This window comes from Nerophis ophidion, linkage group LG01 (genome assembly GCF_033978795.1).
Source record: "Nerophis ophidion isolate RoL-2023_Sa linkage group LG01, RoL_Noph_v1.0, whole genome shotgun sequence".
NCBI lineage: Eukaryota > Metazoa > Chordata > Actinopteri > Syngnathiformes > Syngnathidae > Nerophis > Nerophis ophidion.
Window position 1 is genome coordinate 54,919,279 of NC_084611.1, and position 19,675 is coordinate 54,938,953.

Consider the following 19,675-nt stretch of genomic DNA (forward strand, 5'->3'; position numbering starts at 1 on the left):
CAATGTTTTCTGACAGACCATGAAAAAAAGAGCACAGATCCTACAGCCGTGTGCGTAACTGTGTCAGTTTGCAAGTACTAAAACGCAAAATAGTGCTCGCAAAACGGTGAGGAGTGTTGATGAATCCCATTCCACACGCTGAATGGTATATTAACATCTTCTCCTCACCTCTCTCATATATTTTGCATATTAATGAAGACAGAGACGCTCACTTAACAGACACAATGCACTTTACATACGTTAAGTAGATCAGCTTTGCCTATGCACGTGTTTTACTACATGCAAACCTTTAGTAAATAAGGCCCTATAGCTCATCCAAGTAATAATGTCCTGCAATATGCATTTTCTTGCATTAGGATCATTAAATAAATAAATAAATGGGTTGTACTTGTATAGCGCTTTTCTACCTTCAAGGTACTCAAAGCGCTTTGACACTACTTCCACATTTACCCATTCACACACACATTCACACACTGATGGAGGGAGCCGCCATGCAAGGCGCTAACCAGCACCCATCAGGAGCAAGGGTGAAGTGTCTTGCTCAGGACACAACGGACGTGACGAAGATGGTACTAGGTGGGGATTGAACCAGGGACCCTCGGGTTGCGCACGGCCACTCTCCCACTACGCCACAGATGCATGCATGCGCTGCGGTGTTGCGATGGTCCACCGCCTCCCTGCACAGCGTGTCGTCAGCATGCTTACAATAGTTTCTATTGTCTACAAAACCCAAAACCAGTTGAGTTGGCACATAGTGTAATTCGTAAATGGCCTTTCCTTTTAACAACGCTCAGTAAACGTTTGGAAACTGAGGAGACCCATTTCTGAAGCTTTTCAGGTGGAATTATTTCCCATTCTTGCTTGATGTACTGGTTAAGTCATTCAACAGTCCAGGTTTTTCATACTTCATAATACGCCACACATTTTCAATGGGAGACAGGTCTGGACTACAGGCAGGCCAGTCTAGTACCCGCACTCTTTTACCATGAAGCCTTTTGCGTCGTCGGGGGCGCATAGCTGCGCTGGTAGCATTCCTTCCAATACAGAAGACAAGCGGGAGTAGCGTGGAGGTAAGATGAATAATAATAATAAGAATAATAAATTTTATTTGTTAAAAAAGCACTTTACATTGAGCAAACAACCTCATAGTGCCACAGTGTAAAAAAATAGTAATAATAATAATAATAAAAAGATAATAAAAATAAATAGAATATAAAACTAGAAACAGCCCAATAGCTAGAACCAGCATGCATATCTATAAAAAAGCTTTTTTAAAAAGAAGGGTTTTTAAACCTTTTTTTAAAGCATCCACAGTAGAGATGCGCGGTTTGCGGTCTCATCCGCGGAGTCCGCGGATGAGACCGCGGGTCGGGCGGCTGACATGACGAAAAAATTGATTTTAATTAGATTCGGGCGGGTGGCGGTTGAACCATCCGGAAATATTTCATATGCATGGTTCTATGATCGGTATCCTTTGCCAATCAAAGTGCCATTTAAGACCCGTGTCATAAAGCGAAGAAGACAATAAGAGACGCTATTATTCTCCTGAATGACTGCCGGTAGTCACCCAGATAATAAGTATTAGGGCGTGCTATGAAGCCATTGACTTTGTCGCCTACTACAACATGTATAATCTGCTTGTCAGTCCAGCATCATGTTGTGTGTGGCTTCCGCGGCAACACGCACACGACTGCAACGTATACTGGGTGACACAGAGTACACTAATGGTTGTGATATAAACAACACTCTTAGTAATATGCGCCACGCTGTGAAGCCACACCAATAAAGAACGACAAACACATTTGGGGAGAACATCCTCACAGTAACACAGCATAAACGCAACACAACAAATACCCATAATCCTTTGTATTCATGAAATTTCCTGAGTATTTTATACAACCCGCTAGCAGCAAACCCCCCCCCCGTGCGTCGGTAAGGTGGGCGGGGTTGGGGGAGCGGGGGTGTAAAATATATTCAGGACTTGTCACGGATACAAAGGATTATGGTTATTTGTTGTGTTGCGTTTATGTTGTGTTACTGTGAGGATGTTCTCCCGAAATGTGTTTGTCAATCTTGTTGGGTGTGGCTTCACAGCGTGGCGCATATTAGTAAGTGTTAAAGTTGTTTATATCACAACCATCAGTGTACTCTGTATCACCCAGTATGCCTTTCAATCTTGAACGTGTATTTGCGGAAGCTGCACACAACATGTAGCTGGACCAACAATCGGTTCGTACATGTGGTTGAAGGTGTCCAAGTCAATGGCTTCACAGCACGCCCTTATTCTTGTAATCAGGACGAACGCTATTGGATGGTAGTGGGAACGTTAGCGGGTCCAATTGTCATCATTGCTATGTGAAACAGGTTTAAATAGCTCTGTGAGTGGTAAAGGCGGACAACCTCTGATGTATTTCAGTGGGCGGTTGGCGGGCGGGTACGGTCCTGATAAAATGTTGGTTCGGGTGGACGGCGGGTGGATGACGACTTTGGTGATGCGGATGCGGATGATATAATTGCCTATCCGCGCATCTCTAATCCACAGTCTGAGGTGCCCTCCGGTGGTCAGGAAGAGCGTTCCACAGACTGGGAGCAGCGGAGCAGAAAGCCCGGTCTCCCATTGTTCGTAGCTGAAGTCTTTTTAATAAGTAAAACGTAGGACAAAAATACAAAACTGAGGATACCAGCAAGCGTGGAGCTAAAAAAAACACAACAAGTAACCAAGGGTGAAAAACGAGGAATGCTGGGGTGTACAAAATCACTACAGCAAGGATAAAAAAAAAGGAGAAAGTAAATGTTGCCTATAGCAAACATTGACCCAGCAACTAATGCCGGGTGACAGGAAACCATAAAGGGGAGTGATTAACCAAAACACCTGGTGGGAACATTAATTGCTAAACACAGACAGGTGAGGAGAATCAGTGCCCATGGAAACCGACAGTAAACAGGGAAAGAGGGTGCACCCAGGAAACAGACGAAGGCAGGAAAAACTCCCAAACGTAAATCATGCCATGACCCGGGTGACGGATCATGACAGAAGCCACCCTGTTGTAACACGTGCAACATGTGGCTTGGCATTGTCTTGCTGAAATAAGCAGGGGCGTCCATGAGAAAGACGTTGCTTGGATGACGACATTTGTTGCTCCAAAACCTGTATGTACCTTACAGCATTATTGGTGCCTTCACAAATGTGTAAGAGACCCATGCTTTGGGCACTAATACACCCCCATACCATTGCAGATGCTGGCTTTTGATCTCTGCGCCTAAAATATTCTGGATGGTTCTTTTTCTTTTTGTTCCGGAAGACACAACCTCCACAGTTTCCAAAAACAATTCGAAATGTGGATTCGTCAGACCACAGAACACGTTTCCAATTTGCATCAGTCCATCTTAGATGAGCTTGGGCCCAGCAAAGCCGGCGGCGTTCCTGGGTGTTGTTGATGAATGGCTTTCACTTTGCATAGTAGCGTTTTAACTTAAAGGCAAAATTCAAACAAAAGTGCAGTTCCCCTTTGGTGTGCCGTTATGTCACTAAGCCCATTCCTCTGACGACTTCTTGATACTGTTGTTGCTCTGACCTTAATCTAAATCGTAATACAACCCCTGGTCGGCCAGAGAATAAGAAGACATTTGATGTGACACATCCAGAACGAACCAAGTCCTTTGAAAGGCTCTTTTTAACGAACAATAAAAATAGATTTGCAGTTACGAGCCGTTCATTTGGGAGCCGCTCTTTGTGCACATGCAGATACGGCAACACCCGGCTGGCAACTGGACTAGAAAATGAAAGGTAGCAGCATTTGAATTCACTTTGTTTTGTTTCTTATTCATCCTTTATTTGGACTCAATTCTATGGTTTATTGTTCTGGCATGGTTTAAGCGTACACACACCGGGTCGGGTAGGAAAATACTATATTCACATGTAAACTTATGTAAACTTTATACACATAGGGCAGGGGTCGGCAACCCAAAATATTGAAAGAGCCATATACAGTATGACCAAAAATACCAAAAAGAAAATCTGTCTGGCGTCGCTATTCGTATTTGACTTTCTCTTCTACTGTTACCAAATAGTATTATTTTAGTCTTACTGAGATTCAAAGATAGTCTATTTTTGTCAAACCATCTTTTTAGTTTGTTCATTTCTTCTGTTATTATTTGCATTAACTTCTGTGTGTTCTCTCCTGAACAAGACGCTGTTGTATCATCCGCAAATAACACTAACTTTAAATCTTTTGTAACTTTACAAATGTCATTTATATAGAGATGGAACAATTTTGGTCTTAGTATTGATCCCTGAGGTACGCCACACAGACATGTGTTCGCCCACCTTCACGTATTGTTTCATGTTCGTTAAGTAATGAGCAAACAAGCTGGCTTTTATATCGCCATATTTTGTGCCATTAATGCTCAAAAATTAGAATGGATGCATTTTGTATATTGAATATTCCAAAAAAACAACAACAATTAGTTAGATGATAAAGCGTTGGCATAAATGCACTTTTTGTGTCTTTTTACGCGTTGGAATCTGCGATGAGGTGGCGACTTGTCCAGGCTGTACCCCGCCTTCTGCCCAAATGCAGCTGAGATAGGCTCCAGCGCTCCCCGCACCCTCAAAAGGGACAAGCGGTAGAAAATGGATGGATGGATGAAAATCAGAAAGGACGTGAAATCCCAGAAGTCCACACATCCTTTGGACGCACGTTTTTTTTAATCAATTCACTTTCCACCGACGTTTTTTTTTTTTGAATGAAATACGTTTATTTCGCTCATATAATCAATCAAATCAATCAACCATTTTGTGTGATCAGTTTTACAGTACAGGTTATACGTAAACAATCATACACATTTACACACAAAAGAAAAGAAAAGAAAAATAATGACCGAAAAAGGAATAGGCTGAAGCCAAAGCTTATATATGCCTATCCTATACCTTCACTGAAAATTAGATTGCCTGGAACAACAACGTTAAAAAAAAGAATCCATGGGATGAAAGTAACTGTCACTATATTTTATAATTTTCAATTATTTCACCTTTCAAGGTTTTCTTAAACCTTACAAAAGAAGTGCATGTCTTCAGCTCATCACTGAGCTTATTCCACCATTTAACTCCTAAAACTGTAATACATTTGTATTTTGTATTAGTTTTTGCCTTACCTATTTCAAAAATCAATATCCCCCGTAAATTAGTTTTCTCCTCTTAAAGAAATAGCCTAAGAATACAAGCTGGAAGGCTGTTGTTCTTTACTCGAAACATAAATTCCATTGTTTTTAAAAACACAATGTCTGAAAATTTTAATACATTTGAACTTATAAATAATGGATTGGTATGTTCATGGTAGCACGCTTTGTGTATTATTCTTATGACCATTTTTTGAAGTTTTATTATTGGGTCTATGTTTGTTTTATAAACATTTCCCTAAATTTCAACACAATACGTTAAATATGGAAAAATAAAATAATAATACAACATATGCAGGCATTTCTTATTCAGCATGTCTTACTTTATAAAGAATAGCAATAGATTTGGATATTTTTCTCTTTATTTATTAAATATGCAGTTTCCAACACAGTTTATGATCAATTATTATTCCCAAGAATTTTGTTTCATATACTCTATCAATTTCAACTTGATTTAATTTTAATTTTGCTTCACAATCTGTCCTTGCACCACTAAACACCATACATTTAGTTTTCTTATCATTTAATAACAACTTTAATAACAAATTAATATCAAACCATTTTTTTAGCTGAATTAACTCAAGTCTTCTCCTGAACGATACACATTTGTATCATCAGCAAACATAATACAATTTAATTTATTAAGTACTGAACAAATATCATTTAGGTATAGTATAAATAACTTAGGTCCCAATACCGAGCCTTGTGGAACCCCACAAGTTACTCTTCTTGGCTGTGATTTAGTCTTATTAATTTCCACATATTGAGATCTGTTACTTAAATAACTACTTAACCACCGTTGTGAAACACCTCTTATGCCATAGTTTTCCAATTTTTGCAGAAGTAAGGAATGATCAATTGTGTCAAAAGCTTTACTTAAGTCAATAAATACTCCAACGGTGTGTTGCTTTTTTTCTATTGCTGTAGCTATGTTGTCTACAAAGTCCATCACTGCTAGAGATGTAGATGGATTACTCCTGAACCCATACTGATGGTCATTCAATATCTCATGTTTGTCAATGAATTTATCAAGTCTATTTACAAATCATTTCTCAAGAATTTTGGCAAATTGAGGTAGTAAGGACACAGGTCTGTAATTTGAGACCATATGTTTATCACCATTTTTATAAATTGGAATAACTTTTGCGAGTTTCATTTTGTCAGGAAAAATTCCAGTTGATAAAAATGTATTGCATTTATAAGTAAACGGCTTCAGGACACAATCCATCACTTCTTTAACAAGTGACATATCCACGTTGTTACCATCGACAGATTTTTTTGTTTTTAAAGTTTCTGACCATTTCTAACACATCACTTTCACAAACTCTGCCAAAAAACATGGAATTTTTTATGTCAGATACACGCTTTAACTTTTTCTCATCCTTCATATTAAAATGTAAATTTTTTGCCAAATTTGGGCCAACATTCACAAAAAACTTATTGAATTCTATTTGAAAGCTATTTCTTCTATATTTTCAATAATTGAGTTGTCATCTTTTACCAGATATGCTGTAAAATCCTTTTTGCTAGATTTTTTTAATCATAGTATTAAGCAGAGGTGGGACCAAGTCATTGTTTTGCAAGTCACAAGTAAGTCTCAAGTCTTTGCCCTCAAGTCTCAAGTCAAGTCCCGAGTCAAGACAGGCAAGTCCCGAGTCAAGTCCAAAGTCAATACTGGGAAGTCTCAAGTCAAGTCCCAAGTCCTGCATTTTGAGTTTCGAGTCATTTCAAGTCTTTTTAACCACAGACTAATATATGTACACAGATTGTGTATGCTTTCAAAACGCTGTATGTATTTATTATTTTAAAAAAAAACAGTGCTTACACTGCACTTCATAATAGCACTATTGACCAGTTATTCTAAACATTTAACTCATTCCTTTACAGTATAAACACATTTCAAAAACAAGTGCAACTGTACTTATTTCCACAAGTGTTAACATTGTATTTCCATGGAATATTGCATTGTAACTAGTTCCACAGCACTTTATATCATGTTCTTACCTTATCTCATTGATCTCATCTCACACTATATATGTGTTTATGTGTGCGTACACATAAAAAACATAACAAATACATGAACATAACAATGAACAGTGCTGTACTTTTTAGATGTAGGGCCTCTATGGAATATGTACACATATTCTTAATATAGTATACATTTTAACTGACCTTTATTTGACTATGTTTGTCTTTTTGTAGGTGGCTAAAATACGCGGTGCTGCTGACCGCCGTCTAACGTTACGTTACTGTTTGTGATACATTCACTAACGTACCTACACATAACGTCACTAATGTAACGTTATGTGTAGGTACCTCATGCAACCCTGCTTAAAAAAAATCACTTGACAAAAAGTATGAATAAGGTAGCGAACTGCAGTGGACGCAACAGATTGCCGTGTTTGCAATGACATTATAACCATAGACATCTTATAAGTAGACGCAAAATTGGCTGCTGTGACGCAAGCAATTTGGACGCCATCTTGAAGTGGTGATGAGGAGCCGGCGAGCAGCCTAAACTGACAGTTGACAGGTAGAAAACAAAGATGCTGGGCTGGTATTCAGCGTTTTCCTGCTCAAATGAGCGGACTGTTGAAAATAGGAATTGGGGGATTACTTTTCACAAGTAAGATTTAACATTAACATAATATTGGTTGTATTTTGTGAAAAGAATATTACCACAGAGTTAAGCAGGAGCAAAGAACTACAATATTTGTATGTGAAAATCACAAAGAAATCTTCTGGGGGAGGATGACCCCCCTGCAGGTATGTGGTTTACAAACTTTCAGGCCCACCTAAAACAAAATTCACCAGCCGCCACTGATTATGATGCATTCTCATTTTATTGTAAACACAGATAAGTCTTCAAGTAACAATATTCAAATACTAACTTTGTTGGGTAAGACAGAATTTGGTTTTATTCTGAATCCAGTGAAACAGATTGGTGGTTTTAGCTGAAATAAAGACTTTCAGGTGTTTATATATGTTTAAGTATTTGGCAGACACTTTTATCCAAAGCAACATAAATGAAAAATACATACAAAACAATCACTGTAAACATGATCATTTAAGGGAAAAATGTAATAGAAAATATCAATACAAAGTGTCAAGACAGAATAAACTATCTGCTGTTGCAGCAACAGAGTATAAGTCTATAACAGTGGTTCTCAACCTTTTTTCAGTGATGTACCCCCTGTGAACATTTTTTTAATTCAAGTACCCTCTAATCAGAGCAAAGCATTTTTGGTTGACAAAAAAGATAAAGAAGTAAAATACAGCACTATGTCATCAGTTTCTGATTCATTAGATTGTATAACAGTGCAAAATATTGCTCATTTGTAGTGGTCTTTCTTGAACTATTTGAAAAAAAAAAGATGTAAAAATAACTAAAAACTTGATGAAAAATAAACAAGTGATTCAATTTTAAATAAAGATTTCTACACATAAAAGTAATCAATTCAAAGTGCCCTCTTTGGGGATTGTAATAGAGATCCATCTGGATTCATGAACTTCATTCTAAACATTTCTTCACAAAAAAAAACTTTAACATCAATATTTATGGAACATGTTTACAAAAAATCTAGCTGTCAACACTGAATATTGCATTGTTGCATTTCTTTTCACAGTTTATGAACTTACATTCATATTTTGTTGAAGTATTATTCAGTAAATATATTTATAAAAGGATTTTGAATTGTTGCTATTTTTAGAATATTTAAAAAATATATAATGTACCCCTTGGAATACCTTCAAGTAACCCCATTTGAGAACCACTGGTCTATAGGTCCGTAAGATATATAGATATCTAATGTATTCATACATTGTTTATGTAGGATATACGCATGTATATATAACCTAATCATATTGTTTCTTTAACTTAAAAATAGCTGACTGTTTTTCCCCCCCTTCTCTGGGATTATATTCCCAGTTTTGATCTCAGACGTCTGGTCACTTATAGCACATAAGAATATTCTATTACTGTTAACCAAATTATGAACACACCAAGACATGTGTCCTTTATCATAGTTACACGTATGACAAAAAAGCGCGTGAGTATCAGTGGTATTCAGTGAAGTAATATGAATTAAATGTGCTGACAGTTTATTGCTCCTGCCAAAGGAATTGCCCTGAGTGGAGCGAAACACCACTCCAAGATGGTGACCGCGCGTCACGTCAGCGGCAACAGGCAGTAGCGCTCGATGCTGCGTCTACTTATAAGATGTCTATGGTTATAACGTTAGCAGTGAGTTTACAGCCTCACTGATTTAACTACACAACAAATAAAAGTTACGTTACTCAGCCAATAAACGTTATCTTACATTCAAAACGTACCCTTCTTTGTGCAACTTCAAATGTCGAACGAAGTTGGAAGTTGTTGCGTCTCCGTCTGTAATCTTCCAACCGCATGTTTTGCATACGGCAATTCCTGTTTTGTTGACCAAGTCGTAGTTTTAATACCCGAACGAAACACTTTATGGCATAATTTTCCTTACTTATTCTTCTGTTGTTTGAGAGCAGTTCTGCTTGGTTTTCCTGCAATTTGATTGGATGAATGCTGTGTGACGAAAATAACGTGGATGTAAATTGATTGGCTGTTGTACTGACAGGTAGCGCACAGGCTGTCAATGCACACATGTTGACTAACACGCGTACACAATGGAAGATACGGAGCGCTCCTGAATAACTTTTTAATCGTTGGGTTTTGGGGAAAGTTGCAGGTCATGTCAAGTCAAAAGGCTCAAGTCCAAGTCGAGTCCCAAGTCATTGATGTTAAAGTCTAAGTCGAGTTGCAAGTCTTTTTACATTTTGTCAAGTCGAGCCTAAAGTCATCAAATTCATGACTCGAGTCTGACTCGAGTCCAAGTCATGTGACTCTAGTCCACACCTCTGGTATTAAGCACATGCCAGGTTTCAATGATATTATTTTTATGTTTATGCAGCTATTGTTCATGATAGTTTTTTTGTTCCAGCCTCATGATACAAGTCAATCTGTTTTTATACTTTTTATACTTGTCCTCATTTTCCTTTGTTCGATTCTTAATAAATTCCTCGTAAAGCCTTTTTTTTTTTTTTTTTTACAGGCTTTTAATAATCCTTTTGTTATCCATGGTTTCTCCCTCTTTTTAGTATTTTGCTTATATTCTCTCAATGGACAATGATGGTCATAAAGTGTCAGAAATATATCCAGGAATGTATTGTATGCTTCATTAGTATCCTCCAAAAAACATTTTGCCAATCTTGATTGAAAGGATCGGCCTTGAATGCCTTAACTGCTTCTGGTGATTTTATTCTAACAAAATTATTTATTTGTCTTTTTGTTTGTAAGTTTGGCTCGTTGTTCATTTGGATCACTGTAAAAACAGGCAAGTGATCACTTACATCAGTCACTAAGAGTCCACTTTTTCTCTTCCCATCAAATGCATTTATACAAATATTGTCAATTAGTGTTAAGCTGTCCTTTGTTATTCTGCTAGGTTTTACAATTAGTGGAAAGAAACTAAAGCTAAACATAAGATTAACAAAATCAGTGGTTTTCATTTGATCATTAAATTTCATCAAATCAATGTTGAAGTCACCACAAATCAAGATCACCTTATCATTATGTCTTTCATATAACTCAAACATGTTCTTATTAAATTGATCAATGCATTTTCCAGGAGTTCTATAAATACAACTAATTAATATGTTTTTGGATCTTTCAACACTGATTTCAATAGTTACACATTCCATCAGATTGTCAATAGCAGTTGTCATGTCAGCAATCAGCCTACATTTGAGAGAGGACATCACAAACAATACAACACCTCCTCCCCTTTTGTTCATCCTGTTTTGCCAAAACATTTCATATCCCTCTAAACTATCCAGTAATTCCTTACTATCATTCAACCAAGTCTCTGAAAATGCTATCATGGTAAACCTTTGCTGTATTTGTTTAAGATGCTCTTTAATTTTGGAAAAGTTACTGTAAAGACTCCTGCTGTTGAAATAAATGACTGAAAAGCCTTCCATTTTAACATTTGAATTAAACTGTTCTTCAGTATAATACTCACAGTCCACATTAGAGTCCTGATAAAAGTGAATATCAATCAATCAATGTTTATTTATATAGCCCCAAATCACAAATGTCTCAAAGGACTGCACAAATCATTACGACTACGACATCCTCGGAAGAACCCACAAAAGGTCAAGGAAAACTCACACCCAGTGGGCAGGGAGAATTCACATCCAGTGGGACGCCAGTGACAATGCTGACTATGAGAAACCTTGGAGAGGACCTCAGATGTGGGCAACCCCCCCCCTCTAGGGGACCGAAAGCAATGGATGTCAAGCGGGTCTAACATGATACTGTGAAAGTTCAATCCATAGTGGCTCCAACACAGCCGCGAGAGTTCAGTTCAAAGCGGATCCAAGACAGCAGCGAGAGTCCCGTCCACAGGAAACCATCCCAAGCGGAGGCGGATCAGCAGCGTAGAGATGTCCCCAACTGATACACAGGCGAGCGGTCTATCCTGGGTCCCGACGAGCGGTCCATCCTTGGTCTCGACTCTGGACAGCCAGTACTTCATCCATGGTCATCGGACCGAACCCCCTCCACAAGGGAGGGGGGGGGACATAGGAGAAAAAAAAAAAGAAGCAGCAGATCAACTGGTCTAAAAAGGAGGTCTAGTTAAAGGCTAGAGTATATGGATGAGTTTTAAGGTGAGACTTAAATGCTTCTACTGAGGTAGCATCTCGAACTGTTACCGGGAGGGCATTCCAGAGTACTAGAGCCCGAACGGAAAACGCTCTATAGCCCGCAGACTTTTTTTGGGCTTTAGGAATCACTTCCAAATACAAAAAAATATATAAATATGTTAATGGGTGCAACAAAAAGCACCTCCTTTAACACACCAGACATTTTGTACTTTTTTTTTTTTTTTAAATAATATTTTCAGACATAGCACAGATAACTGACAATTATCAGTCTTTTGAACGCAGATTTCTTGCCGGGACATATGGTACAATACAATCGGCAAGATAGGATGGAGCTAGACCGTGTAGTATTTTATACGTAAGTAGTAAAACCTTAAAGTCACATCTTAAGTGCACAGGAAGCCAGTGCAGGTGAGCCAGTACAGGCGTAATATGATCAAACTTTCTTGTTCTTGTCAAAAGTCTAGCAGCCGCATTTTGTACCAACTGTAATCTTTTAATGCTAGACATGGGGAGACCCGAAAATAATACGTTACAGTAATCGAGACGAGACGTAACAAACGCATGGATAATGATCTCGGCGTCTTTAGTGGACAAAATGGAGCGAATTTTTGCGAAATTACGGAGATGAAAGAAGGCCGTTTTAGTAACGCTTTTAATGTGTGACTCAAAGGAGAGAGTTGGGTCGAAGATAATACCCAGATTTTTTACCGAGTCACCTTGTTTTATAATTTGGTTGTCAAATGTTAAAGTTGTATTATTAAATAGAGGTCGGTGTCTAGCAGGACTGATAATCAGCATTTCCGTTTTTTTGGCGTTAAGTTGCAAAAAATTAGCGGACATCCATTGTTTAATTTCATTAAGACACGCTTCCAACTGACTACAGTCCGGCGTGTTGTTCAGCTTTAGGGGCATGTAGAGTTGGGTGTCATCAGCATAACAGTGAAAGCTAACACCGTATTTGCGTATGATGTCACCTAGCGGCAGCATGTAGATGCTGAAGAGTACAGGGCCAAGGACTGAACCCTGGGGAACTCCACACGTTACCTTAACATAGTCCGAGGTCATACTGTTATGGGAGACACACTGCACCCTGTCAGTAAGATAAGAGTTAAACCAAGACAGGGCTGAGTCTGACATACCAATTTGTGTTTTGATACGCTCTAATAAAATATTATGATCGACGGTATCGAAAGCAGCGCTAAGATCGAGGAGCAGCAACATAGATGACGCATCAGAATCCATCGTTAGCAATAGATCATTAGTCAATTTTGCGAGGGCTAACTCAGTATAGTGATTTGCCCTGAAATCGGATTGAAAGGTTTCACATAGATTGTTAAACGCTAAGTGTTCATTTAGCTGCTCTGCAACAATTTTTTTGAGGATTTTCGAAATAACGGGAAGGTGAGACACCGGTCGGTAGTTTACCATGAGGTCAGGATCGAGGTTAGGTCTTTTAAGGAGAGGATGAATAACCACTTTTTTGAATGCTAGGGGAACAGTGCCCGAGGAAAGTGATAAGTTTATAATATTTAGCACTGATGGACCTAATAATACAATATGTCAGTCAATGTTATTTTCTAACTCATAGCATTTATGATCATGAAAATCAAAAGCCTTGAATTTTGAGCAGCTCATTTATTCTTCTATCATGTTGGTTGTCCACACGGTTTATCTGCACACAGTACACAGCCAACAAGGAACATTTCCCCACTATTCCACTTCCTAATCATGATCATCTGTTTCATTTATATTGTTCAAGTTCCTTCAAGTCTATGACCACTAATACCCTAGTTTGTTCTGGTGGACCATTCAATCTGACCATTACTTTACAGTTCCTTGTCCATGTGTCCTGGATTTGTTTTCCCTTTTTCAAGATCCTGGCTTGTCTTGCAATTTCTGCGTTTTTCTTTGTGAGATGTTCATTTACATACACTCCTGTGCCTTTCAATTTTTTCCCCAGCTTAAGCATTTCAATTTTATGTTTTCTACTCACAAAGCGGATGATGATGTTGGATCTGTTGTTTTGTTTCACTGGAATGGTGTGGCAAGCAGCTATACTTGAACTGCTTACTGGAATTCCTTTGTTATTGAAGAAGTTGATGACTTATTGCTCAAGCGTGTGCAGCTCACCTCTTGGTACATCTTCTCCCTCCTTGTCACCTGCTGTGATCCGTGCATATGAGCGGTGGCTTGTCTCCAGCCCAGAAATAACCAGGTCATCCATTCTGGAGTACTGCTGTGGATCGTCCACTCTTCTTTCAAGTTCTTCAATCTTCTTGTCTTTGTCTTTGATTATTGCCATCAGCTGCTTAATTTCATCAATTAAGTCCAGAAGGCCCATTTGCTGCTTTGCTACTTTGCACAGTTCCTTTGACATGAAATTCAGAGACTTTTTCACCTCGTCCATTTCTTCCACTAACTCCTTAGTCGCCATTCTTTAGTGGCGAGAAGTACCTTTAGAATCCAGTTGATCTTCAGGCAATCCAGTATTGATGGCATGTCAGTGCATTGACACGTATGTCATCAAAAAGTCCCCAACAAGTCCAAAATAACAAAAATGATCTGGCAGTTTGATGTTTATCTTCCTTATAAACATGAAAATGTTGTTCTGGTGGATGGATGTCAACTTATTTGCCAGCTTTTTCATGGATTGTTGGAGCTGTGTGACCCAGTGCATCTAGCCGGCAGCCATCTTACACACAAGTGTGTGTTTACCATGTTTTCCAAAGTAGAGCTTACCCACCTCAATACTTTTGATGCATTGGTAGGATTGAAAATGGGGTTAAATTGAAGATTACATATGTTCATAACCAATTTTAATAAACATATACAAATATACAAAGGGCATTCTTACTCAACAGCCATACATGTCACTCTAAGGGTGGCCGTATAAACAACCTCAACACTGTCATAAATATGTGCCATGTTGTGAAACCATACTAAACAACGATGACAAACACATTTTTGTAGAATATTTGCACCGCAACACAACATAAACACTAAGTTAAAGTAGCAATAACTGTCAACACACACAAGGTGTGGTGAAATGTGTCCTCTGCATTTGACCCATCCGCTTGTCCACCCCCTGGGATGTGAGGGGAGCAGTGGCCATCAGTGGTGACCGCGCCCGGGAATAATTGTCGGTGATTGCACCCCCAATACCAACCATTGATGCTGAGTGCCAAGCAGGGAGATAATGGGTCCGAATTTTATAGTCTTTGGTATGACTCGGTTTGAACTCACAACCTACCAACCTCAGGGTGGACACTCTAACCACTAGACTACTGGGTAGTAGAACAATACCCATAATTCCCCGCAGTTGCAACTCTTCCGGGACGCTACACTAATCTATTTGGTACGGGGTGTAATTATAAGTGTGACCAGTGGATGGCAGTCAAACATAAGAGATATGTCTCAAGTAAACAACACCAACTATTTAAAAAATGCCCCATTGAAAATATAGAACATGACACACGGCGCTCAAAAATCTATCAAAATGTTTTAGTAGTAAAGTGTCATTTCTAATTTACTTATATCTGTCAATAAACTCACCATAAAAGTGCTAAAACATACCGGAGTAGTGAGTTTACATTATTCACGTGTATGACAACTTTTTTTTTTCAAAACACAATATAGAATGTGAGATATAACAGGATAATGCAAGCATTCATCATTTGTTTTCAAAACGCTTACTCAACAGCCATACATGTCACACTAAACAACGCCAACACTGTCATATACATGTGCCATGTTGTTAAACCATACTAAACAACAATGACAAACACATTTCGGGAGAATATTTGCACCGCAACACAACATAAACACAACAGAACAAATACCCAGAATTCCCTGCAGTACCAACTCTTCCGGGACGCTACACTATTTCATTTGGTACAGGGTGTAATTATACGTGTCAATCAATGAATCAATCAATCAATGTTTACTTACATAGCCTGAAATCACAAGTGTCTTAAAGGGTTGCACAAGCCACAACGACATCTTTGGTTCAGATCCCACATTAGGGCAAGAAAAAACTCACAACCCAGTGGGATGTCAATGAGAATGACTATGAAAAAACTTGGAGAGGACCGAAAATGACCAGTAGATGGCAGTCAAACATAAGAGATAGTTCTGAAATAAACAACACCAACATTTTAAAAATGTCCCATTGAAAATATACAACTAGACACAAAAAGATATCAAAATGTTTTAGTAGTAAATATTTTAGTGCCATTTCTAATATAAAGTGGTGTAAAGTTCTTACTTATACCTGTCAATAAACTCGCCATAAAAGCGCTAAAACATACCGGCATAGTGAGTTTACATAATTCATGTTTAAGACAACCTTTTTTCCAAAACACAATATAGAATGTGAGATATAACAGGATAATGCATACATTTATCATTTGTTTTCAAAACGCTCACTCAACAGCCATACATGTCACACTAAGGGAGGGCCGCATAAACAATGCCAACACTGTCATATACATGTGCCATGTTGTCAAACCATACTAAACAACAGTGACAAACACATTTCGGGAGATTATTTGCATCGCAACACAACAGAACAAATACCCAGAATTCCTTGCAGTACCAACTCTACCAATATTTTATTTTGCATAGGGTGTACTTATACGTGTGACCAGTAGATGGCAGTCAAACATAAGAGATAAGTCTCAAGTAAACAACACCGACATTTCAAAAATGTCCCATTGAAAATATAGAACATGACACACAAAAATATATCAAAATGTTTTAGTAGTAAATATTTAATGACATTTCTAATACAAAGTAGTGTAAAATCCTTATTTATATCCGTCAATAAACTTGCCATAAAAGCGCTAAAACATACCGGTGTAGTGAGTTTATCCTTCTTTGTGGGGACATTGTTGATTGCCATGTCATGTTCGGATGTACATTGTGGTCGCCGTCTCTGCTCCACAGTAAGTCTTTGTTGTCGTCCAGTATTCTGTTTTTGTTTACTTTGTTGACCAGTTCAGTGTTAGTTTCGTTCTCCATAGTCTTAACTAAGCTTCAATGCATTTTCTTAGGGGTGCTCACCCGTTGTTTATTTTTGGTTTAAGCATTAGACACATTTTTACCTGCACCCTGCCTCCCGCTGTTTCCGACATCTACAAAGCAATTAGCTACCGGCTGCCAAATACTGATAAGGAAGAGTATTACACGGTTACTCTGCCGAGCTCTAGACAGCACCAACACTCAACAACAACACATCATTTGCAGACAATAATTACTGATTTATAAAAAAAAATTTGAACCCAAATAGGTAAAATTACATAATGAAAAACTGTGTGACTCAATTTTATTTTGTACAGGGTGTAATTATAAGTGTGACCTGTAAATGGCAGTCAAACATAAGTGATACGTCACAAGTAAACAACACCAACATTTTTAAAATGCCATCCATCCATTTCTACCGCTTGTCCCTTTTGGTCTCGCGGGGGGTGCTAGTGCCTATCTCGGCTGCATTCGGGCGGAAGGCGGTGTGCGCCCTGGACAAGTCGCCACCTTATCGCATGGCCAACACAGATAGACAGACAACATTCACACTCACATTCACACACTAGGGCCAATTTAGTGTTGCCAATCAACCTATCCCCAGGTGCATGTCTTTGGAGGTGGGAAGAAGCCGGAGTACCCGGAGGGAACCCACGCCCCATAGGAAATATAGAACATGACACAAAACTATATCAAAATGTTTTAGTAGTGAATATTTGAGTGCCATTTCTAATATAAAGTAGTGTAGAGTTCTTACTTATATTTATATATGTATAAACAACAATGACAAACACATTTTGGGAGAATATTTGCACCACAACACAACAAACACAACAAAACAAATACCCAGAATTCCCTGCAGTACCAACTCTTCCCGAACGCTACACTATTTTATTTGGTATAGGGTGTAATTATAAGTGTGACAAGTAGATGGCAGTCAAACATAAGACATAAGTCTCAAGTAAACAACACCAACATATTAAAAATGCCCCATTGAAAATATAGAACATGACACAAAAATATATCAAAATGTTTTGGTAGTAAATATTTTAGTGCCATTTCTAATATAGTGCAAAGTTCTTTCTTCTTTCTGTCAAAGAATTCGCCATGAAAGCACTGAAAACCAACCGGGGTAGTAAGTCTACATTATTCAGATTTATGACAACCTTTTTTCCAAAATACAACAGGGTAATGCATACATTTATCATTTGTTCTCAAAATGCTTACAAAAAAGTGGGAGCCCCAAAAAAATGTACCGTGGGACCCCATGTTTATGACTCGATGGGGTCCCTGGAACCCCATTTTGAAGATTCCAACGAATTATTACGTGTAGAATATGTTGAGGGCCAATAAAAAACTAACCACAGGACTTTACAATAAACGCCATATTAGACCACATGGAAACTACAGAGTGGAGTTATAGAAAATTTAAACACAAAAAAAATAATACATTTAAAAGAATGGCAGATTGTGTGCAGTGTACCTAAACAAAAAGCTTCCCAACTTACCAGAATCTTCTACCAGGAAGGAAAGTCCCTTGACGATAAGAAGCATACCGGCGAACAAACATATTTGTACGACGAGCAACTCCTTCCGCCTTTTCCTCCTCGCTTTCGCCTTCTTCTGGTTCACCTCCGCCGGCGCACACATCTTCTCGTCCCCGGCTGACACCTCCATCGTGTCTCGGTGCTCTGGTGGTGGTCGCTGTGGTCTGAGGAGGAGGGATGCGTCGTTGGCGGACGATCAAAATTTTAGACGCGGCTCTTTTTGACGTCACGAAGCATTTTTGTTTTCCAGTTGAAAACGCACGCGATAAAACATTATTTAAAAAGGCATAACAATGTGAATATACATTTAAAACAAATATGTTATCATTAAGTATAGTAGTAACACACATTTTTCTTACATAATATCCTTTTGCCGTATTTTTTTTTGGTTTGTTTGTTTTTCGAAATTTGTTTATTCCTTTTAGTCAGTCTTTCTTTAATAAAAAGGAAATATAGCAACAACAAAAAAAACAAAAAAAAAACAAGCGATAGATTGGTACGTGCGGACACAAGTGCTGGAGATATTGGCTCTTTCAGGGGATTGTTTTTTTTTTTTTTTTACTCGGCTCTTTTCAGCTGCAAAACAGCTCAGGTTGTTGTCCTAGCTTAAATTGATGCGCTAAATAAATATGCGTAAAACACATTTCTAATATAGAAAAAATATAAATGTGTATATACCATGAGTTGATTAACGTGGACCCCGACTTAAACAAGTTGAAAAACTTATTTGGGTGTTACCATTTAGTGGTCAATTGTACTTTTATTTGTTGAAAATTTTATTTATCAATTTTTATTTTTATTTTTAGAAATGTCTCTATTCCTTCATGTCACTCTTTCTTTAATAAAAGGGAAATCTAGCAAAAATAAATAAATAAAAAAACTCCCAAGCGATAGATTAGTACGTGCGGGCAAAAGTGATGGCGATATTGGCTCTTTCAGGGTTTTCTTTTTTTTTTTTACTTGGCTCTTTTCGGCTGCAAAACAGCTCAGGTTGTTGTCGTAGCTTAAATTGGTGCACTACAAAAAATGCGTAAAACACATTTGTAATATAGAAAAAATATACATGTGTATTTACCATGAATTGATTAACGTGTTAATTAACACGACTTAAACAAGTTGGAAAACGTATTGTGGTGTCACCATTTAGTGGTCAATTGTACGGAATATGTATTGCACTGTGCAATTTACTAATAAAAGTCTCAATCAAAATTATGTTCATGGAAAATATTGCCACA

At 38.1% G+C, this 19,675-nt stretch overlaps 1 protein-coding gene across 2 annotated transcripts in view; it reads right to left on the reverse strand.

Moving 5' to 3' along the window:
• Positions 1 to 18,919, reverse strand: part of LOC133557281 (sodium/potassium/calcium exchanger 3-like) — a 98,391-nt gene extending 79,472 nt beyond the window's left edge. Inside the window, exon 1 of one of the 2 annotated variants that reach the window (XM_061907638.1) lies at positions 18,402 to 18,919. In XM_061907638.1, the coding sequence (XP_061763622.1) occupies positions 18,402 to 18,570 (169 nt within the window). In that variant the 5' untranslated portion in view covers positions 18,571 to 18,919. The remainder of the gene's footprint in view (positions 1 to 18,401) is intronic. The other variant, XM_061907647.1, reaches the window with a different exon arrangement.
• Positions 18,920 to 19,675: the final 756 nt, after the last annotated feature.